The sequence below is a fragment of the Pagrus pagrus genome, assembly GCF_965226575.1.
Source record: "Pagrus pagrus genome assembly, chromosome: 22".
In the NCBI taxonomy this organism is placed as follows: domain Eukaryota; kingdom Metazoa; phylum Chordata; class Actinopteri; order Spariformes; family Sparidae; genus Pagrus; species Pagrus pagrus.
The window spans coordinates 4,041,748-4,060,063 of record NC_140204.1 but is presented as its reverse complement, the minus strand read 5'-3'; the positions used below and the strand labels follow the sequence as shown (position 1 = coordinate 4,060,063).

At 40.7% G+C, this 18,316-nt stretch overlaps 1 protein-coding gene across 2 annotated transcripts in view; it reads right to left on the bottom strand.

The window, feature by feature from the left end:
- LOC311251628 (uncharacterized protein) overlaps positions 1-18,316 on the bottom strand; it is a 34,172-nt gene that overhangs the window by 9,131 nt on the left and 6,725 nt on the right. Inside the window, exons 2-17 of one of the 2 annotated variants that reach the window (XM_084344129.1) lie at positions 7,311-9,522; positions 5,639-5,700; positions 5,440-5,478; positions 4,456-4,650; positions 4,029-4,279; positions 3,498-3,697; positions 3,097-3,231; positions 2,631-2,729; positions 2,468-2,505; positions 1,805-2,124; positions 1,483-1,578; positions 1,346-1,380; positions 924-1,085; positions 396-521; positions 243-281; positions 1-126 (exon numbers count right to left, since the gene is read on the bottom strand). In XM_084344129.1, the coding sequence (XP_084200255.1) occupies positions 1-126; positions 243-281; positions 396-521; positions 924-1,085; positions 1,346-1,380; positions 1,483-1,578; positions 1,805-2,124; positions 2,468-2,505; positions 2,631-2,729; positions 3,097-3,231; positions 3,498-3,697; positions 4,029-4,279; positions 4,456-4,650; positions 5,440-5,478; positions 5,639-5,700; positions 7,311-9,522 (4,135 nt within the window). The remainder of the gene's footprint in view (positions 127-242; positions 282-395; positions 522-923; positions 1,086-1,345; positions 1,381-1,482; positions 1,579-1,804; positions 2,125-2,467; positions 2,506-2,630; positions 2,730-3,096; positions 3,232-3,497; positions 3,698-4,028; positions 4,280-4,455; positions 4,651-5,439; positions 5,479-5,638; positions 5,701-7,310; positions 9,523-18,316) is intronic. The other variant, XM_084344130.1, reaches the window with a different exon arrangement.

Genomic DNA, 18,316 nt, shown 5'->3' with positions numbered 1-18,316 from the left:
CTTGTTGAGGAGAGGCAGGTAGTTCCTGACGGAAAAGGTTCTTTTCATAGCTTTCCTGAGATCTCTGGTGTCACGCGGTGAAACGTTGTTGATGAAGAATGTTCTCAGTCCGTCATCAATGACAGGCTGCATCAACAACAGGGAGCGAACACCCAAACGGAAAAGTTAACAAGATGACACAACTGCTGCATAGTTTCAATACAACCCTGAATCCAATCAAGTGTGGTGTGTGCATTACTTACAGACTTCAACATCTCCATCAGTCTTTTATAAAACCCAGACTAAAAGAGAAACATCAAAGACGGTGTTAAAATGAAAACACACCTATCACCTTGCAATTTAAAAAAATCTATAAAAATCAATCATTAAAAAAACGGTGTCGTGTACATACTCACCGGTGACATGTCGATGGTGCTTAGAACGCGGCAACAGAGGGTAGACCATTTTAAAGTCAAGGGGTCTGTTTTGCAGGTGTTCAATACGTTTCGCACAGTCGCTGCTGACGGCATCCGGACGAAGGCCTGGGAGGAAAACCAGAAACAAGAATGCATTATTTATATTCAATCTTTCTAAGTACTTTTGAAATACAATTTCACATCTTTGAACGTGGTTAAAATCTGTTTCAGATAAATACCGAGACTCTTTATAATGAATATGCAAGAATCTCACAATTAGTCTTCAAAAGGCTGTTCAACTGCAAGTTAGAGTTAGATGTGAAGTTAAAAATGAAACTTAAAATGTTGCATAACTTGTCTTTGGTATATAAAAAGAAATGTGACGTCACGGTACCAACTGTGCCAGGCAAAATCATCAAAGACAAAGAGCATTCATCTCAGAATCAGTTGCTCTGATCAAAGACATAAAAGCAACACAAGAAACATTGAATGGATTCATAAACCAGACTAATGCAGACTTGTTCCTACCATGCCTGTCTGGGGAATAACAAAGATGTTGTTGTTGTTGTTGTTGTTATATTTTAACCCAAATGGAATGAGCAGTTTTGCAATGTCATCCTCCGTGTAGCAGCCGTCGTAATACCCCGGCAGTCCACTTAGGAGCAACTGCTTCTTATCAAGTCGAAAAAACTGGAACACAAAAGAAAAACAGATTAAACATCCCCCTGTGGCACAGTTTACTTTATATGTACGTAACCTCTATAAATGGATATCTGCATATCAGAACCCTGAATCCCTGAATGTTTGGCTGTTGCCTCCAGAGACTAAACCATCAGAAGATCAAAGCTACTAGGTGACCAGATTGACAAGCGTGTCACATCTCCCGAAAAGCTTTTATATATATGTTTAAGAAAACTTCATGTATAAATACTGTAGTACTTCTGACTTACATTTGGAGAGAAGAAGAATTTCCTGTCGAAGGACGCTGTGGAAGAGAGACAAAGAACGTGTAAAGAAGAAAGTGTGAAAGGTTTAATGAAAATGATGATCACATGCAGACAAACAGTCTCTTTCTCCGATCTCTTACGTATCATATGTAGAAACAGGTGTTCTTCTAGCATCTCCCCCAAGGTCAGGTCGGCTGATGCTGCATCCATTTGTGTGTTCACTGCAGTCGCAGGATCTTTAAAGAAGATGAACAAAATACATACATATTTTATTTTAAGATAATGTGTTGTTTTAATAACAGGCCCGCAGGTTGGATTGATGAGCTTCAAATAACTAAAATGCAGCGCTTTACAATTCAAACTAAATTAAACGACTTAACAGTTTTATGATGTTAAATACGCTTGACAATCCTCCAAGCCACATTCAAACTGACTTTTCCATCCATCCAGTTTCCAACATACCGTTTTGCTTCATTTCTGTTGACAGGGTCTCACTGATTGTTGGTCGAATCCCACAAGGTTTGTCTTCTGAATTTTCTGGTACGGCACCTGTCGTTGATGGTCTTTCTCCTTTGCCATGAGCACCGCTTCCAACTTCCATGGGCTCTGCCGTTTCAACTCCTGTCGTAGCGGCAATCTTCTGATTGGTAAGTTTGCCTGTTGCAGCTGTTTGGGCTCCAGAGGGTGAAGGTTTGGGTGGACAGGAAAGTGAAGGCACGTTAGGTGTAGGGAGAAGAACCGTTCTAGAGGTAAAGGTGGTTGTGATGGACATGGCAGGTTTTCTGTGAACATAACATAAGTAACATTGGTGAAGCAGGAAAACCATTACAAAATAGAAAGTCAAGGTCACAGTTTGAATGGTTTAATATCTTCTTGACTATAAGATAATACTGTCCTGGGATGATTTTTATTCCATGTGTTATCAGTTGGTTGTTTTAAAACGAACAATATGAATGACGTTTAAAATACAGGAGAGGACATAATATATTGAATATTGAAAAAACCTTTTCTGCATTAAAGGACACAAATTTAGGCAGCAACTGAATATTTATAGTGATACATTGACAAAACAAGAAATAATGATCCATGGCTGTTAAAAAGAGGTCTGTGTGAAACATATCTTACTTCTGAGGAGGCTTCTTTTGCACATTAGAAACAGTCTCCTATACAAACAAACAAATTGAGATTTGTTGGGTTAGATTAATCTGATAATTGACGGCGTGACGACACTACAGCAGACATATGTTTGTGTGTATGTTTACTGGGAATCCACAGAAAGAAAAAGTACCTCTTCTCTGACAACATTTATTGTCAATCCTTTCACATCAAAGCTCTTTACGCTCTTCATTTTCTTAGCGTCTTCCTCTTTCTCGAAACACACGATTGCCTGCATTTGCACACACAAACATACAAACGCTTTGCTTTACTACAACCATCAAGAAGAAAGTCCATTCAGAAAAATACAGTCTTGGCAGAACTTCATCAAGATTCAACAACAGTCACCTAAAACTCAATACCAGCAAAACAAAAAAAAAATAGCTTATGTTGGACTACAATGGTTCAAAAATGAATGTGAATGAATGTTGATGCAAAGAAGCATCAAATTCTAAAATGTGGATGCTTTAGTTTGGATGAAAAGCATCTCACCAAACAGCAAAATAAAGACAAAAATGTTCAAGGGGAAACGTAGCCATCGTGCTTTATCGGACCTGGGTAACAAAAACATATATTCACTTCACACTCTGAACACACACCTGCAGTTTGGTCCGAAACAGTACCACTGACTTGGTTTTTCCAAAGTGCTCCACAGCAGTGACCACATCGTTGTGAGAGAGAGAACTATTGATCCCCTCCAGCCTGACCATAGTTGGAGGTGAAGATTTACCAGTCTGAACAAAAAGAGAGAGAACAACACAAACTTAGACCAAATAATTCTGAAGGTGCTTGTCCTTAAAATCATCTGTCCTCTCAGACGTATGTAGCAATGAGGTTTAATTTTAAGTTTAGGCTTTGATCAAAGTTTTATGTGGATAAGGTTTAGAAGAGAAGAATGAGATAAATACACAAGAAGGGAAGAAGAAGGAAATTGTTTACCAGATGTTAAGAGTGTTGCCAGATTTCCCTCGTACACATGTACACACACACACACACCAACCTTAGTAGTTGTGGCAGAACTTGCCTCACTGCTCTGCAGGCCGGGCTTTCCTTTAGAGGGCTTTGCAGTCCACTTCTTCTTTGCTGAAGAGGAAGATGAGGAAGAGGAGGACTTCATCTTGGCTAGCTCAGCCAGTAAGGCAGGAGCCAGAGTTTTAACCACGGCCTCCAGGTCAGACTGTGTCGACAGAGACTGGACAGCTAGTGGGACCAAGACGAAAAGAGTTTCAGACAAAAACTGCAGCACTTTGGCGGTTGCAAAGTCTCATTGAAACACTGTTGCCATAAGGGACTGTATTTGTTCTGCAGTGGTGTTTGGGTGGTGCGTGTCAATTGGCATCTCCATGAATGCCGGGAGCTACGGTTTTGGCATTGTCAGAGGATGATCAGTGAAATTTCCTTCACCTGTCAGCTGCAATGTTGTAGCTGATCAGTGTATAATAGTAGCAGGTTTGATCAGTAACAAGATGCATCTTTACATGCGTTCTTCACAGAAGTGTGGAGGTCTTAAAAAGGTTCGAATTTCTCAAACCTGATGTTTCCAGTAGTTTCTGGGCCAGTCTTCCTTCTGCGGATGATTGGCTCTCGCGGTTCCTCCTTGGTGGCGATCGTCTCCCATCATATCTCCGAGGTGACAGTTGACTTTCATGGCTTCCTCTTGGAGATGATCGTCTCTCGTCTCTCCTCCTCGGCGAAGATCGTCTCTCAGAGCTCCTTGAACGTGACCGATAGTGAAAGGAGGTCGGGCGGTCATACCATGGGGAGCGAGAACGAGACCGGGACCTGATGAAGGTATGGTTAAAATCATTTTACTAATCAATTAATTCAATCATGCTTGTTAATAATAGTAATATTTATAATAATAATAATAATAATAATAATTTCTCAATCTGATGGAGAGAGGTATCCATTATGTTCACCTACGTTATTCCTCATACCAGAATTCATGTGTGACTGACCTGCGAGTGTATCTGGAAGTATGTGGCGATCGTGACCGACTACTGCGTTTCCCCCTTCTACGCTCCGAGCCATGGTGGTAGCGGGGGCTGGACGAGCGGGAACGTGAACGACTTCCATGCCTGGTTTTCTTGTGACGATTCTGGGGAGTTGGTGCAGAGGTCGAGGTTGAGGGTTTGGCATCTTTACCTACAGCCCTGAACAGAGCAATGGGCGGGAAAAGCGTAGATGAACGACAGGAAAGGGAACATTTGTAGGGTTGCAGGGTGCTGGTTGAAACAGTGGTGTGGTTGCTTTGTGTCTGAGACAAATCCATGAAGACACTGTGGATTTTTAAAGATTCAGCCTTGAAGTTGCGACCCTGGACACATTTTTGAAACAGGGCTGGATTTGTCCAAGATTGGGTATTTTTTTGACTGGCAGTTTGCAGGAGGTCAAAAGTGATCAACTGTCTTGAAGTATAGGACTTTGTGCATCCTGATTTCCATCATAGCTGTTGTCCAAAGATCCGTTATCAACTTTAGTTACCTTGTTAGGGCCCGAGCAAGAATCTCGTGCGAGGACCTATTGTATCTGTAAGGATTATTTATTATTAGCATTTTAGCTCAATAGCTTCCAGGTCATGTGATCAATTGACTCAAAATCAGTGTGGGATCATGTAACTACACTGGCTGCATGAGATACACCTCATGTTTTTACATTTTACATTTCTTAATATTTTTTATATATAAATATTAGCATGTTAGCTCAATAGCTTCCAGGTCATGTGATCAATTGACTCAAAATCAGTGTGGGATCATGTAACTACACTGGCTGCATGAGATACGCCTCTTGTTTTTATTGCAGTAATACTGTTGTGGCCCAACAACTGATTTCCTTTGAGCATTACAGTGTCAGTGTCTGGTTAGTAGCAGATTAGACGTTCAGTGTGAGTTAACACAATAAGTAAGATCAATAAAAACACAGTGTCGGCTTCAGAAATTTACCTGGGCCCAAGAGCAATCTCACCATCCCAGTCAGGGTATCTGTGGGGGGAAAAAGAACAATTCAAACACACCTATTAAAAGTGCAACGAGGCCACATTCTGACAAAAAGCCAAAGGTTTCTGTTAATGACTGAAAATTGAAAAATAACTCCAATAAACAAGACCTTTAAAAGGGCAGAGTTAGAAGAAATAAGACTGACTGTTTTCGCAGAAGTGTGCAGCTCTCAAGGTGATGGCTGGTGTTCTGGTGGGAGACCCAATCCTAACAGTAAGAACAACAGAAACACAGCTTATAGACAGGCCTCATTATCGTCAAAACTGCCAAGCTCTTCAGTATCTCAACTGTGATTGTCTGATAGTACAGATATATTTTATCCGACAGTTGGTGTTCACAAGAGCAAAATATAACAAGTTTCTTCACATCTTTAGCCAAGGGCAGTCTCCAAAAAACAGGACCAACAGTTGAATAATGGCTTTGTTAACTGTGAAAACATGTATCACATGGACAAACATCACAATTCTCTGTAGTTACAGACATTATAGGCAACTTATGTTGGGGTCACAAGTCTTTTTCATGAAACATTAACAAATTACACCAGAATACCAGTAACAGACAACAACAGCAAAAAGATCTTCTTGATAACACGATGTCTGGTTCTTCAGTCTTGTGTGGTATCTTAAGTTTCTTGAGATATGAGTCACCTCAGCAGAGGTCAAAGGTATGGATCGGGACAAAAACACAAGGTGAGACATCACATCAGGAAGATATGAAAAACTGGGACCGAAGAGGAAGCTCTTCTATTTTTTTGATTGGCAAAAATATGAAATTCATTGTCCAGATGTCAAAAAAATATATATCTGCTGATTGCATGGTTCATGAAGTGCTACTGTGGCTGTTAACTTTGGGCCCGTAGTATTCTTAATGATTGGAGTTCTTTGTTGGGACAGAAAAATACAACAAAATACACAAAAAAGGGAGCTTTGCTCCATAATATTACAAAAAGTGGTAACTATGATTAAATATGAAATGAATTAAAGTAACAAAATGCATCATTGACAGGTCTGACAGTGGGGAAAAAAAAGGTAAAAAATTCCTTCACTAACAATTCAATTATTCAAATTCACTAACAATCCTTAAAAAAAATTCAAACTAAATAGACACTGTTGGACAAGCGCCAAAAAATGAGAAGTGAAACCGTCATTGCATCATCTTCTGAGTCTTTAACCCTCTTGATCTGACCTTTTTCAACAACAGTCTCTGGAGATGGCCGTCTTTCATCAATTTACATCAGCAACGCAACTGACATTAGGCTTTGGAAATCTGGCATCAGCCATTACACACCAGTAATTTTATCTGTTTAAACTAGACAATGATGTTCAAAGCAAGTTTTAAGTCAGTGAATTCACATGTAAATCAGACACAGAAACATTGAATAACAGACTGTAGTACACAAACATTTTGTTTGTTTTGAAAGTATTGTGTATTTGCATTACTGAATATATTGGGGACATAGTGTATAGCTATATTATTAAGACAAAATTCATGTTAAGTTCTCACTCTTGTTATTTCCTTTTTATTGGGACATATTGGTTTCAGTAAATAGATGTGTACCGAAAGTACATTAACAGGAAACAGATGTCTTCCTGTAATCAAATCATAATTGGTTTGTCAAGTCCTGTTTGAGCATATGTTTTCCAAGTCAAAAAAATCCTCTTCTTAGACTTTCAAAGACGTTTAAAACCCTTCACTACAACCACACAAACTAAAAACAATTAAAATTGCTATTTTACAATCAAAAATCATAATTTTAATTACTGAAAGGCATCAAAATTCCGAAAAGGCGAGAGAACAGAGTGCATTCTTCCACTCACCTTCATTTGAGTACATTCTTTGTTACACAGAGAACAGGTATGTGGAAAGTTTCTTGGTGAGGAAGCTGCATAGTCCTGCATCATGGCCAGTGTTGGCAGACCCTTGAAGATTGCCACCTTTGCTGGAGGCTGCCAGTGAGAAGTCGGCAGCGTAGTGTGATTGAAGCTCATCTGGGCTGAGACTTGCTGAGGCAGAACTGGTGGAATAACAATGGGGCGAGGATCACCAGGGATAAACATCGGATGTTGCATGGCCTTTGAGGCATCGATGATGCTGGGTATGACAGCAGCAGATGGAACCGATTTTGCAACAGAAAAAGGAGGCCACATAACTTGCCCCTTCTGCTTCTTCTCCTTCTGTTGCTTTGATTGTTGCTCCACTGGCTGCTTCTGCGACTGCTGCTGGGTCTGCTGCTTTTTCGTCTGCTGAGCAACTGTTGACCCTTGACTTCGAGTTTTACTCTGATCCTTAGTGCCACTGTTATTACTGCCAATGAGCACAAGGCCAGGTCTGCCGGGATGCACACCACGGAGAAGATTGGTGGGTGGTTGGGTTTTTGACGTTGACTGGCGATCTGACGTTGGTTCTTTCAAAGGAACGGGTTTGGAGGCTTCTGTCTTGACAACTCTGATGTCTGTGTCTTTATTTGGCAGAGAGAAAGAGCTGGGGATTGTTTTGGAGGTCTGGTTTGGTTGCGTCTGCAATCGTGTGGTTTGATCATGGCTTGGGGGAGCCACAGATTTCAGTATTGAAGTGTACGAAAAGTTGGTACTGGTGACAGAACTCGCCTGCTGACGGGAAGAACCCAAGGAACTGCTTTTCACCTCAGTTGTATGTTTCTGTAGAGGTCCTCGACTGTTTTTGCTATCACAAGTGTCCATCAGCAACATACCTCCATCCCCACCACTGTTAGCCCTGCTGCACCTAGTCTTTCCAATCTCATCTCCAACCCCTCCTGCATATTTGCCAGTATGTCCATAGTCAATCACTTTACTTGGCTGGAGAACAGCTGAAGAGATTTCTTCTTGGCGCATCCCTGACCCCCAAGAAGTGCTCAAACTATGACTGTCCACTTGACCTACACTTCTGGTGGGCTGGGGATCAGGGTAAGGTATTGACTGACATGCAGTTGTAGCCCTCTCGGCCTTCTGGATCCGGATTTGGCGTAAAATGAATGGCAGGTTCTCAGGAGTCATCTGGTCATCAGGGTACGAGATGAGATGTTCCAAATCCTCTTTTTCAAGTCCAAAGCGCTGAAGGATGTTAGCAGCGGATTCAGATGTATACTTGGGTTGACTGGACTCTGTAGAGGCCGCAGGTTTGTCTGGCACTGGACAGTCATAATCACCTAACCCTGGAATGGACTGCATATCATGCTCAGATGATGAATACAATTTTGACTCATCAGTGGTGGGCTTTTTGTAGTTCGACAACCAGTCCAAGGACCTTCTGCCACTTCCCACATCTGACTGTCTATGTCCCAAAGAGGCAGAGGCTGAGGACATCGGGTGGGAGGCCATCCTTGCGTCTGAGGAGCGAAACTCATCCCTTTGAAGGCCAGTACAATGAGTGCCCTCATCTTTGGGCTGATGCATGGGTTTGCCAAAACGACTCTCCTCTCTGGCTCTGCTAATATGCATCTCTATAGATTTTTCTATATTCTCGTCCATTAGGGCCCTACTCTTCTCAGACCCATAGTTCATCGACTGAGACATCGGCGATGAGAAGATTCCTCCAGTGTTGTCAGGAATTGCAGAGGAAGCTCCGGAAGAACTGAAGCTGGACCCAGGTCCAGGATAGGAAGATGCCATCCCTGGGTCCCTTTCTGCCTGTGTACTGGAGAATCCATACTGCCCCTGGGTAGAACTTTGGTTCCTAGAGTCAAAGGGGTTATGTAGGTGATGGGACATGGTGTTTGCAATCTTTAGAAGGTTAAGGAGATTGATGGCCGCAGCAGTTGGGGAAGGGGGTGTTGTAGGTATGTAGGGAGCAGGTGTGTTGCAGTTGGCTTTAAAGGTTGCTGCTCGCCTGCCAAAAGCGAGAACGTTGTTGATCTGCGTCAGTGCTAGCTGGGCTTTCAGTTGAGCCAGCCGCAAGGAGGCAGCCTGCTGACCAATCAGGAGCGAGCTCCCTGGGAGCCCTCCGAGTAGAGGGCTTGTTAGTTGCCCTAGAACAGGAGAAGTGGCACAACGCTCCGATAGCAAAGAAAAGCTGAAAAGTCAAAAAACAAAGGGAGGGGTTATTAGATCTCAGCTTCTTAGATGGGTAAAATCCATTATGTGGAAGGTTGAGTCTTGAGATGTCCACTCTGCTGCCTCCTGTTGGATACACATTCACATTCATTTATTTCAGTTCCTGGTCTTCACTAGCAAGAAAGAAAGAATGAACAGAGGAGGCAAAAGCAACAAAGCACAGATAGACGGAAAACAAGATTACTGCTGTTAAAGCTGCAATAGACAATAATACTTCTTTATCATTTATTTTTAATTTCACACCACACTTGATCATACTGGGCATTCAGACGAGCTTGAAAACACTGCTTAATGCTGTTAGCGAATCATAGACAGTCTACATAACAATAAACTTTCAATACTCTAAATTTGAAAGAATTTATTGGGTTAGACGTTCAGTATTGTGACAAAATGTAAAGTTACAGAGTGCGTCCACATGATTTACAATGTGATGGCCTAAAAATCATCAATTTGTGATATCAGCATTCAGCTGGAATAGCTGAAGGAAGTCCAGAAGCTCAAAAAACTTTAAGATCCAAGAAGAGCCATGTGGTTCTGGCTATTGCATCCAAAACTTTTCAGGGACTACCGTTCCCCTTCCATCCAATTTAACATAAAGACATTTATGTAAGAGATAGTAACTCATATTACAAGATAAGGTGTTGAATTATATTTTCCCCTAAAGGCTTCCACTCATTTCAGACACTCTCCCCCAGCCAGCTCTGGGGGAGAGTGTCAGGGGCAGAACCAGACTTTCTGGAGGAATAAACACCAAAAGTTACATCAGATTTTGATCTGATCTGGAGCAGAGCCGGAGAGATTACTTTTTAACTTTTGGGATTAACAAGTGGATTTATCTTCACTCCTGTTTATCAACCGGACTGCAGCAGTGATCCGCGGAGGTGACCTCAATTGTCGGATGTTTATGTTCTGTAATGCTGACTGCTGGCTGGAGCTGGAGGGTAAATGTACCTTACTTCATGAAAGTTTTATTTATGTATAGTGTCATTTGCTGACTTCCTTCTTCTTTCTTTGACCCTCTCCCATAAGTTACAGCGACAGGCGGCCGAATGAAACGCACCATTACCTTGAGTAAACTCAAGGATTTCTCTGGGTTTGAACATTGTTGGAAACATTTGGGATATCGTACACCAAAATATAACAAAAGTCCTTTCTCTATTTTAATGCAGAAATCTCACATATTATATCATTAAAATGACTATTACTGAATCAGAGACAGGAAAATATGATAAATAAAATATGACATGAGTATGAGATGAAACCACCAAACTTATCATAGGATTGAGTCAACACCAAGTCTGATTCAAGTATTATTTATTGCTCAAGTACTTCCATTACATTACTCATGTTTTCCAATTTCAGTGGAAAGTGAAATCTTTCAGAAAATGTACATGGATTTCTTAATATGCTTATGGATAATGACCCCAAACACACTTTAAAGCTTTGCAGGAACTACTTGAGGACCAAAAAAGACCTGACTGTCATGGACTTTCCTCCACAGTCACCTGAACTTCAACCCCATTGAATATCTATGGGGAAATTTGAAGACTGAGAAAAGCCAAACAAGAAGCTTCACTGTCAAATCATGCTGGGATAACATGAGTCATCAAGTTTGGCAAAAACCCGTGGAGTCCATGCCAGGTCAAGTGCTTGCTGTCATTAAAGCAAAAAAGGGGACATAGCAAATAGAATATATTCCGAAATTCATGTACACTTTTCACAGATTCAACTTTTCACTCAAACTGTTCAACACTACAAGTATTTTGTAGGCATAGAGCGATTTACAGGGCCATTAATGAGCATTTCCTGATTATCGGTATCTGTGATTTTTCTGTCAGATTGCCGATAAAATAAATAATTAAAAAATGTTTACTTTGGCTCTGATGCAACATCCTCACACAATGTCCCGCCTACAACACTATCAATACAATTAATAAGCTATAAACACTAAATAATCTGAATCGGCAAAGTAATTAGTAACTAAATTTCAAGTATCAATCTGCAGAAAATGGAAATACTCAATTACAGTACCTCAAAATTGTACTTAAAAGGTGCACTCTGTAGTTTTATTTTATTTTTTTTATCCTAAACTGTGTGAGAAAGATCTTCGAGGTCCTACATGATAAGATCTCATATGTGCCCTGTATCAAGGTGAGGAGCAGACATGTTTACAAACGGATCTGACAAAACAAGGCTGTTGTTTATGTAAACTCATAGGATGGCCTTCGAGCGTAGCAGACTTGCTGTCTTCTACGCAGTTTCCTTTCTACTCCTCACTAAGTCAGAGGTGAGAAGCTCTGAAGTAACTTTCCACTTATTGATGTTAAACAGATAACCATGTATGGGAGGGCTGTGGATAAGATCAGTGGGAAGGTTTGAGAGGAACTGACATGGCAGTACACCGTGCACACAGTTGTGTTGTTGTTCCTCCTTATCACGTTTGTATAAACTACTTCAACTTAAGTCATCTGTGTCTCCGAGTCTTCTTCGTGTCTCTTGAATGGTCGAGCGAGCTGAAATCCCACAACATGGACGAACTAAATAAACAAACTCTCTTTGATTTCGTGACTGAATAAACAAACCGACCTTAAAAAGGACAACACAAGTCCATACCGCTTTTACTGTGTTTATATGTGGCGGACCCTGCCATCTTTTCTAGCTTCAAACAGTGTTCTGGGGACCTTCTTGTCCTCTGAGAACAGCTTGTTTATTACCTCATTATTTTCACTTTATTCTCCAAAACTACAGAGCGCCCCTTTAAGAACAGTACAGAGTTAAGACATTTATAAATCTGGGTTTTCAGTCTGTTTGATTTCCAATCATCGGTATCCGCCCTGAAAAAGCCACATTAGTTGACCCCCTTGTATTTTGACTTGTGGTGTCAAGACTTTTGGGGCCTTGTGTATCCATTTACACCACGTTACTGTGATTATCGAGCAACATGGTGACACATCTAACCACTCGGCACGTCCTGATCTAACAGGGAGGACAGGAAAGCGCCTCTGAAGCGTGAATGAACCTTCATTTTCCAGCTGCGTCACATCAGCACAGACAGGTGCTCGTTAATGACTGACCCAGCGAGGAGTTCACTCGGTATGGACCGGGTTTAAAGGTCTACACGGTGGTGCGGCCGCCACAGGCCCGAGACAAAGCGACGCTGACGTTAAAGTTGAACACAACTCAGATTCACGACAAACACACAAGCACACGACCCCGTCAGGAGTCTCTGATTTCCTACCGGCTGAACCAACTTTACCTGCTCCTCCTAGCAAGTGCTAACGGCCGTCTCGAGGAAGGCCCGCTTGAAAACAAGCATTCAGAGCAGCCGTTGACGTTATAAGTACGCAATGTTTCGTTGTATGTCGTATGTGTGTCATACCTGGCGTTATTTGTGCTTATCTTGGCGCTTAGATGAGCTGAAACTCATCTCCGAGCTGCGGTCAGGATGCTGACAGGCAGCCATCTTCACTGAGGCACAACACCGGGAAGACTTCCGGTGTGAGCACTTCAGAGTAAAAGCACGGGCGTGAGACAGGAGGGATTGATAGATGTAGTTTATTTTGTAGTTTTGGAGGAGAAATTCAAACTCAGAATTTTATTATTTACAATATTAACGAGGTAATAATACAAACTGAGAAATGTTTATGTTTTCCATAAGTGGATAAACAAGCTGTTCTCAGACGAAAACACAGTTTGAAGGTAGAAAGGTGGCAGGGTCCACCACAGATAAACAAAGTACACCAGGATGAAGTTGTGTTGTCCTTTAAGGTCAGTTTGTTTATTCAGTTTATTCAGTCATGAAAACAAAGAGTTTCTTTGTTTAGTTTGTTAAGGCAGAAAAAACAACACAAATCAGTCAATGTTTCTCTTTTGAATTTTGAAAACTACGGAGTGCTCCTTTAAATATTTGTCCTCGTTTAATCGATTTTATATTTTTAATTCAACTTTGTATTGTTTTAATCGTCTTTTAACGTGTTAGTACAGACTTATATATTTTTCTCACTGTACAAACACCTTGCAACTTTGTTAGGAAAGTGATTACATAAATGAATTAATAAATATTATTATTACTACTTCTACTATTGTTGTTGTTGTTGTTATTGTTATTATTAACCTACAAGTAAAGACAGCATTTTTATTTTTATTTCATAAACTGACTCGTCACACTGGAGCTAAAATGATCAGTAAGTTCTCAATTCAAATCGATTTGACTTGGTAATTTAAAGTTGTTGTTTTTTATAGAAAATGTGGTAGGTTAAGCATTTTTGAATTAAGTTATTAATTGAATAAATAATATGTATATTATTTATAAATAATAATAATTAATAATAAATAATTAAATGATTATAATAATCTTTTTTATTTACTTCTCTGCTGTCTGTCTGTTTATCTTGACGTTGCACAAATACCAGCGTTCTATCATAAGTTCATTCATAAAATCAATTGTATGTAATCTGTTTACAAATATGCATATATAGATATGTATATAAAGATAAAGAAGCATTATTTTTTCTGTTTGTTTTTCTGTTTTGTATCTTATTTTATCTTTGTCTTAACAGCCGTCATAATTGTTAGCTGTATATCTTCTTGTCCACAGACTTCATCACAAGTTTTGAAATACCTTTAATATGAAAATATTCGGAAGCCACTGCCTCCGAAATAAAAGAAATCTAAAATGTTTCAGTCGGTGATACAAAGTGATGACAAAGTGTTCCTGTAGCTTGTTTTACTTCCTCATTACATGGAAATGGGGAAAAAAGGCAGAAGGATGTGTGCATCGTCACGATTCTGCCACATAGTGGCGCTATTCTCACAGGAACTAAGTTGATTTAATATTAATTTCTCAGCATCAACATGTCTGAATATCTGCCACACATGTTGATATGAAGGGACTAAAAGCTCCACTATGTCCACCAGCAGGTCGTCAGCTGTGTCTGTCTGCTGTCTGGTGCTGGGCAGATAGTGTGCAGTAGGTTTGAAGAGCTTTTTCTCTGAAACAGCTGAAAACGTCACTTTAAGAGCTATGAGAGTGAAACAAAGCAGTAAAGTTGTAGCTGGATGGCTAAACAATGAGCTGAAACTCAACATAAAGCTCTTAAAAGCAGAACAGCCTCAGGTGATTGTTCTCTGTAGCTACAAATTCATGTTCTTCTGCACACAGAAAATAATAAATCCTCCTCTGACGTTATATGAGCAGTTTATAAATAACGTTCCAGGTGATCAGAAAAGGCTCATGACAAACAAATATAAACAGATATTTTCAGATAAGCATTAACTTCCCATCAGTTCTGGTCACCTGAGTGTGTATCAGATAGTTACATGAGCCCTAAAAAGAAGGCGATGAACCTTCCTCCTGCAAATAAAAACATGAATCAGCCAGGATTTGGTTGAGCTTAGAAAGCCGACGTCAACAGCCAATCACGTTCCAGAAACACTTCCAGATTCCCCAGTTAGATTCAGCAAAACACAACAGACGCATCCCGGCCTATGAGCTTTAAGTCTCTGATATTAAACAGCTGTTGACTTTACAGACTGCTGAATCAACAGTTTATCAAAAGGTGACGATGAATATTTTCATTAAAGGATCATTCTCTGTTGGGTATCGCAGCAAATTAATAATATATCCCCTTTATCCCCTCCCCCGGACCACAGGGCTTAACACCTGACCACGACACAACAGCTGACTGGCAGCGCCCTGTGTGTGTGTGTGAGTGTGAGTGTGTATGTAGGAGTGTGTGTCTATGTGAGTCTGGGAGGTGGGGTCGAGCCAAAAGATGTTCGGTTTTATTTTCGGCTGTCATCGCTACCCTGACACAGGCCTGGTCTCATGGCGGTGACCTCACCATAGAGCACACACACACACACACACACAAATATCCAGTTTTAATGCCACAAACACAGCTGGAAAATGTCCCCAAACCTCATTATAAATACCAAGTTCTGTCACCACAAACACAGCTGGAATATGTCCTCACATCTTGGTATAAAATATCAGGTTTTGATGCCACAAACACGTCAGGAAAATGACCCAACTACGTTTTTCAGCTGGAAAATATCCTGAATTCTTGTTAAAAGTATCTTTTTATGCTATAAGCACAGTTGAAATATGTCCTAGTCCAAGCTTCGTATCCGACCTTTTGCCCTTTGTTGCATGTCACTCCCTTTCTACCAATTTCCTGTCCCTCTAACAAGATGTCCTGTCCAATAAAGACATGAAAAGGCAAGAAACATAATTAAATCTATCCGTTTTGTTGCCACAAACAGCTGGAAAATGTCCTGACGGTTGCTAAAATTCGTCTCGTGTGGGTGTAATCTGAATGTAACATGCTACATGCTACAATGCTGATTAAGATACGTATGAAACATTTGACATGTTTGTGGTTTGCAGAACAGTTTATTCTGATGACTGGTTGCCAGATTTCACTACATCTGACATGGCAACTTTCTCTGATCACATCAAAATGTAAAGACTTTGAACTTATGACTGAAGACTAACGCTATGTTACCTGTTTACGCTCTTATGCGAGTCATTCGTCTGCGTCCCCACATGAATGTGCAACATCTACGCCCCACGCTCAACAACACGAGGTCAGATCCCCGCTAATGATCTCAACAACTCAGGCTGGAGGTAACCTGACCCCAGATCAGTGACGACGGACAGCGGCCGCCGCCGAGACTGACGAGTGATGTGAAATCTCAAATTAGTATCTGTCTTCAACCCTGGGAACTTTCCAGAAAAAAACTTACTAATTTACCGGAAATGTCTAAAGTTTAAATGTTAGCTCACATTAGCCCCAATAAGCTACTGGTCACAAGAAGTAGCAAGAGGAAGAAGCAAAACCTCTGAATGTTTAGGACTAAGTGTGTTAAACACGTTTTATTGGTTATAAATTCAACTTTTCCTACTGCATGTCGTATCTTTTCTTGCTACTGAGCTGCCAAGCTGTTATTTCTCATGCTTGGGTGACCAAACTTGTTTCCCCCCTAAGAATGAATATCTTTCAACACTGCAGATTTTATAACAGGCTTTATGTGCTGCGGGACAGTTAAAACCCTAATTATGACTCCTTTTAGCTGCCCAGCCTCAACAACATGTCACCCAGCCTCCTCTGACTGTCAGCTTCCATGTTATGTGGTCACCTCAGCTTCTCCCGGGAGTCCCTGTGCCGTCTGGGCGACACGCCCAGCGACGGACAGATGGGTTTCTGAATCATCAGGCAGCGGAGGACAGGGAGTGCACACGGTAACACACACCGGGCAAACCCTGCTGCTGCATATGTCAGGGTCATAAATCTGTCTGCAGCGCTGGCAGTTTAATACACTTTGATAATTTTTTGATGGATGATTTGAAGGAGACGACGGGCTAATCTGGTTGAAATTATATCGTCCTTAATGTCCTTAATGTTTTCCTGCCTTACATAATATTCACGGATCTTGAATTTTGTGAATGTTTTGTATTATTAAGTTATAGGTACGATAAAGTAGACCCTAACGCCTCGTTTCCACACAATTTAGTTTTCCTAAGCACGAGTTCAACGCTTGGAAGTGAATTTTTTAGTGGATAGACTGAAACTCCACTTTTAATAAGAGAAACGAGCTGGTTTTGTCTGTTTCTACATGCACGTGGAGTATTAGCCCCTGGTGGGCGATACTGTGAGGTCAATTTTGTAATTAAGTTTCAAACTACCTTGGAATATTTATGATTAAATATTTACAGAACTGATAAAACAAGGTGGTTAAGTTACACATTATGCTTATATGTCTGTTTCCCATTGATATGCAGTCAATGGTGCAGGGTAAGTTCAGTACAGGAAACAATTTTATGTTGTCTTGATTGGAAATATCATAACTCAGAAACATATATACTTAAAATACTTTTTGGAGCGTTACAATCTATTTTGTCTGTTAGCTTCCTTGTGTGTCCTTGTTTGCATGTGTGAATACTGTGAGAGCTGCTGCCGTCCTCAGAGGAGCAGTTAGCAGACAGTCTTAATAAACACTGATGGAAATAAATCACTGCTGGCTCAAACCAGGAGTTGCGGTCACTCAGCACCAAAAGGTCTGGACGTCTGTGTGTGCGTCGGTATAATTGGCACGCACACATGCACGTCTTGAGACGGGGAGATTGTTTATTGGTCCTTGGACCGTGGGCACAGAGACCAAATGAGATATTTATAGCGGCTGCATCGACATATCGTAATTTTACGTATGTTTCAGAGCCTTCCAGTATGTGCATGTGATGTGTTGGTGATAAATACTGAACATTTATTAATTTATATAGAGCTGTTTAAGACTTTGGTGTAGTCCAAGTTAGTGTGCGGTCTTGTGAAAGTATTGTCTGAAGTCTACCCAGCTTTGTCATTTTTGTTTTTGCTATAGGAATTCAACAAGTCAGAATTTCAGATGTTAATTAATCCTTTTATTTTAAGTCGCATGAAGGTCAAGTCCTGGTAAAGTTTCAAGTCCTCATCTTTATGACTTAAAGTGGCTTGCGTCCCGGTCTCCAGCACAGGAGCCGGTAGCAGCAGCTGTTATAAAAGTTCAAACTCGGCCAAGTTATAATCTGAGTGTTTACTACATGGAGACTCATCTATCACTATAAAAACAGGTTACACCCCACAAGCTGCTTCTTACACAGAGATAAGTTGTTGCAAAACATCTTCACCTACAAACTGCCAGTTGTAGCTGCTAATAGCACACTGGCCCAACTGATAAAGCTAATGTTAGCTTGCTAATATGTTTAGTAAAGAGTC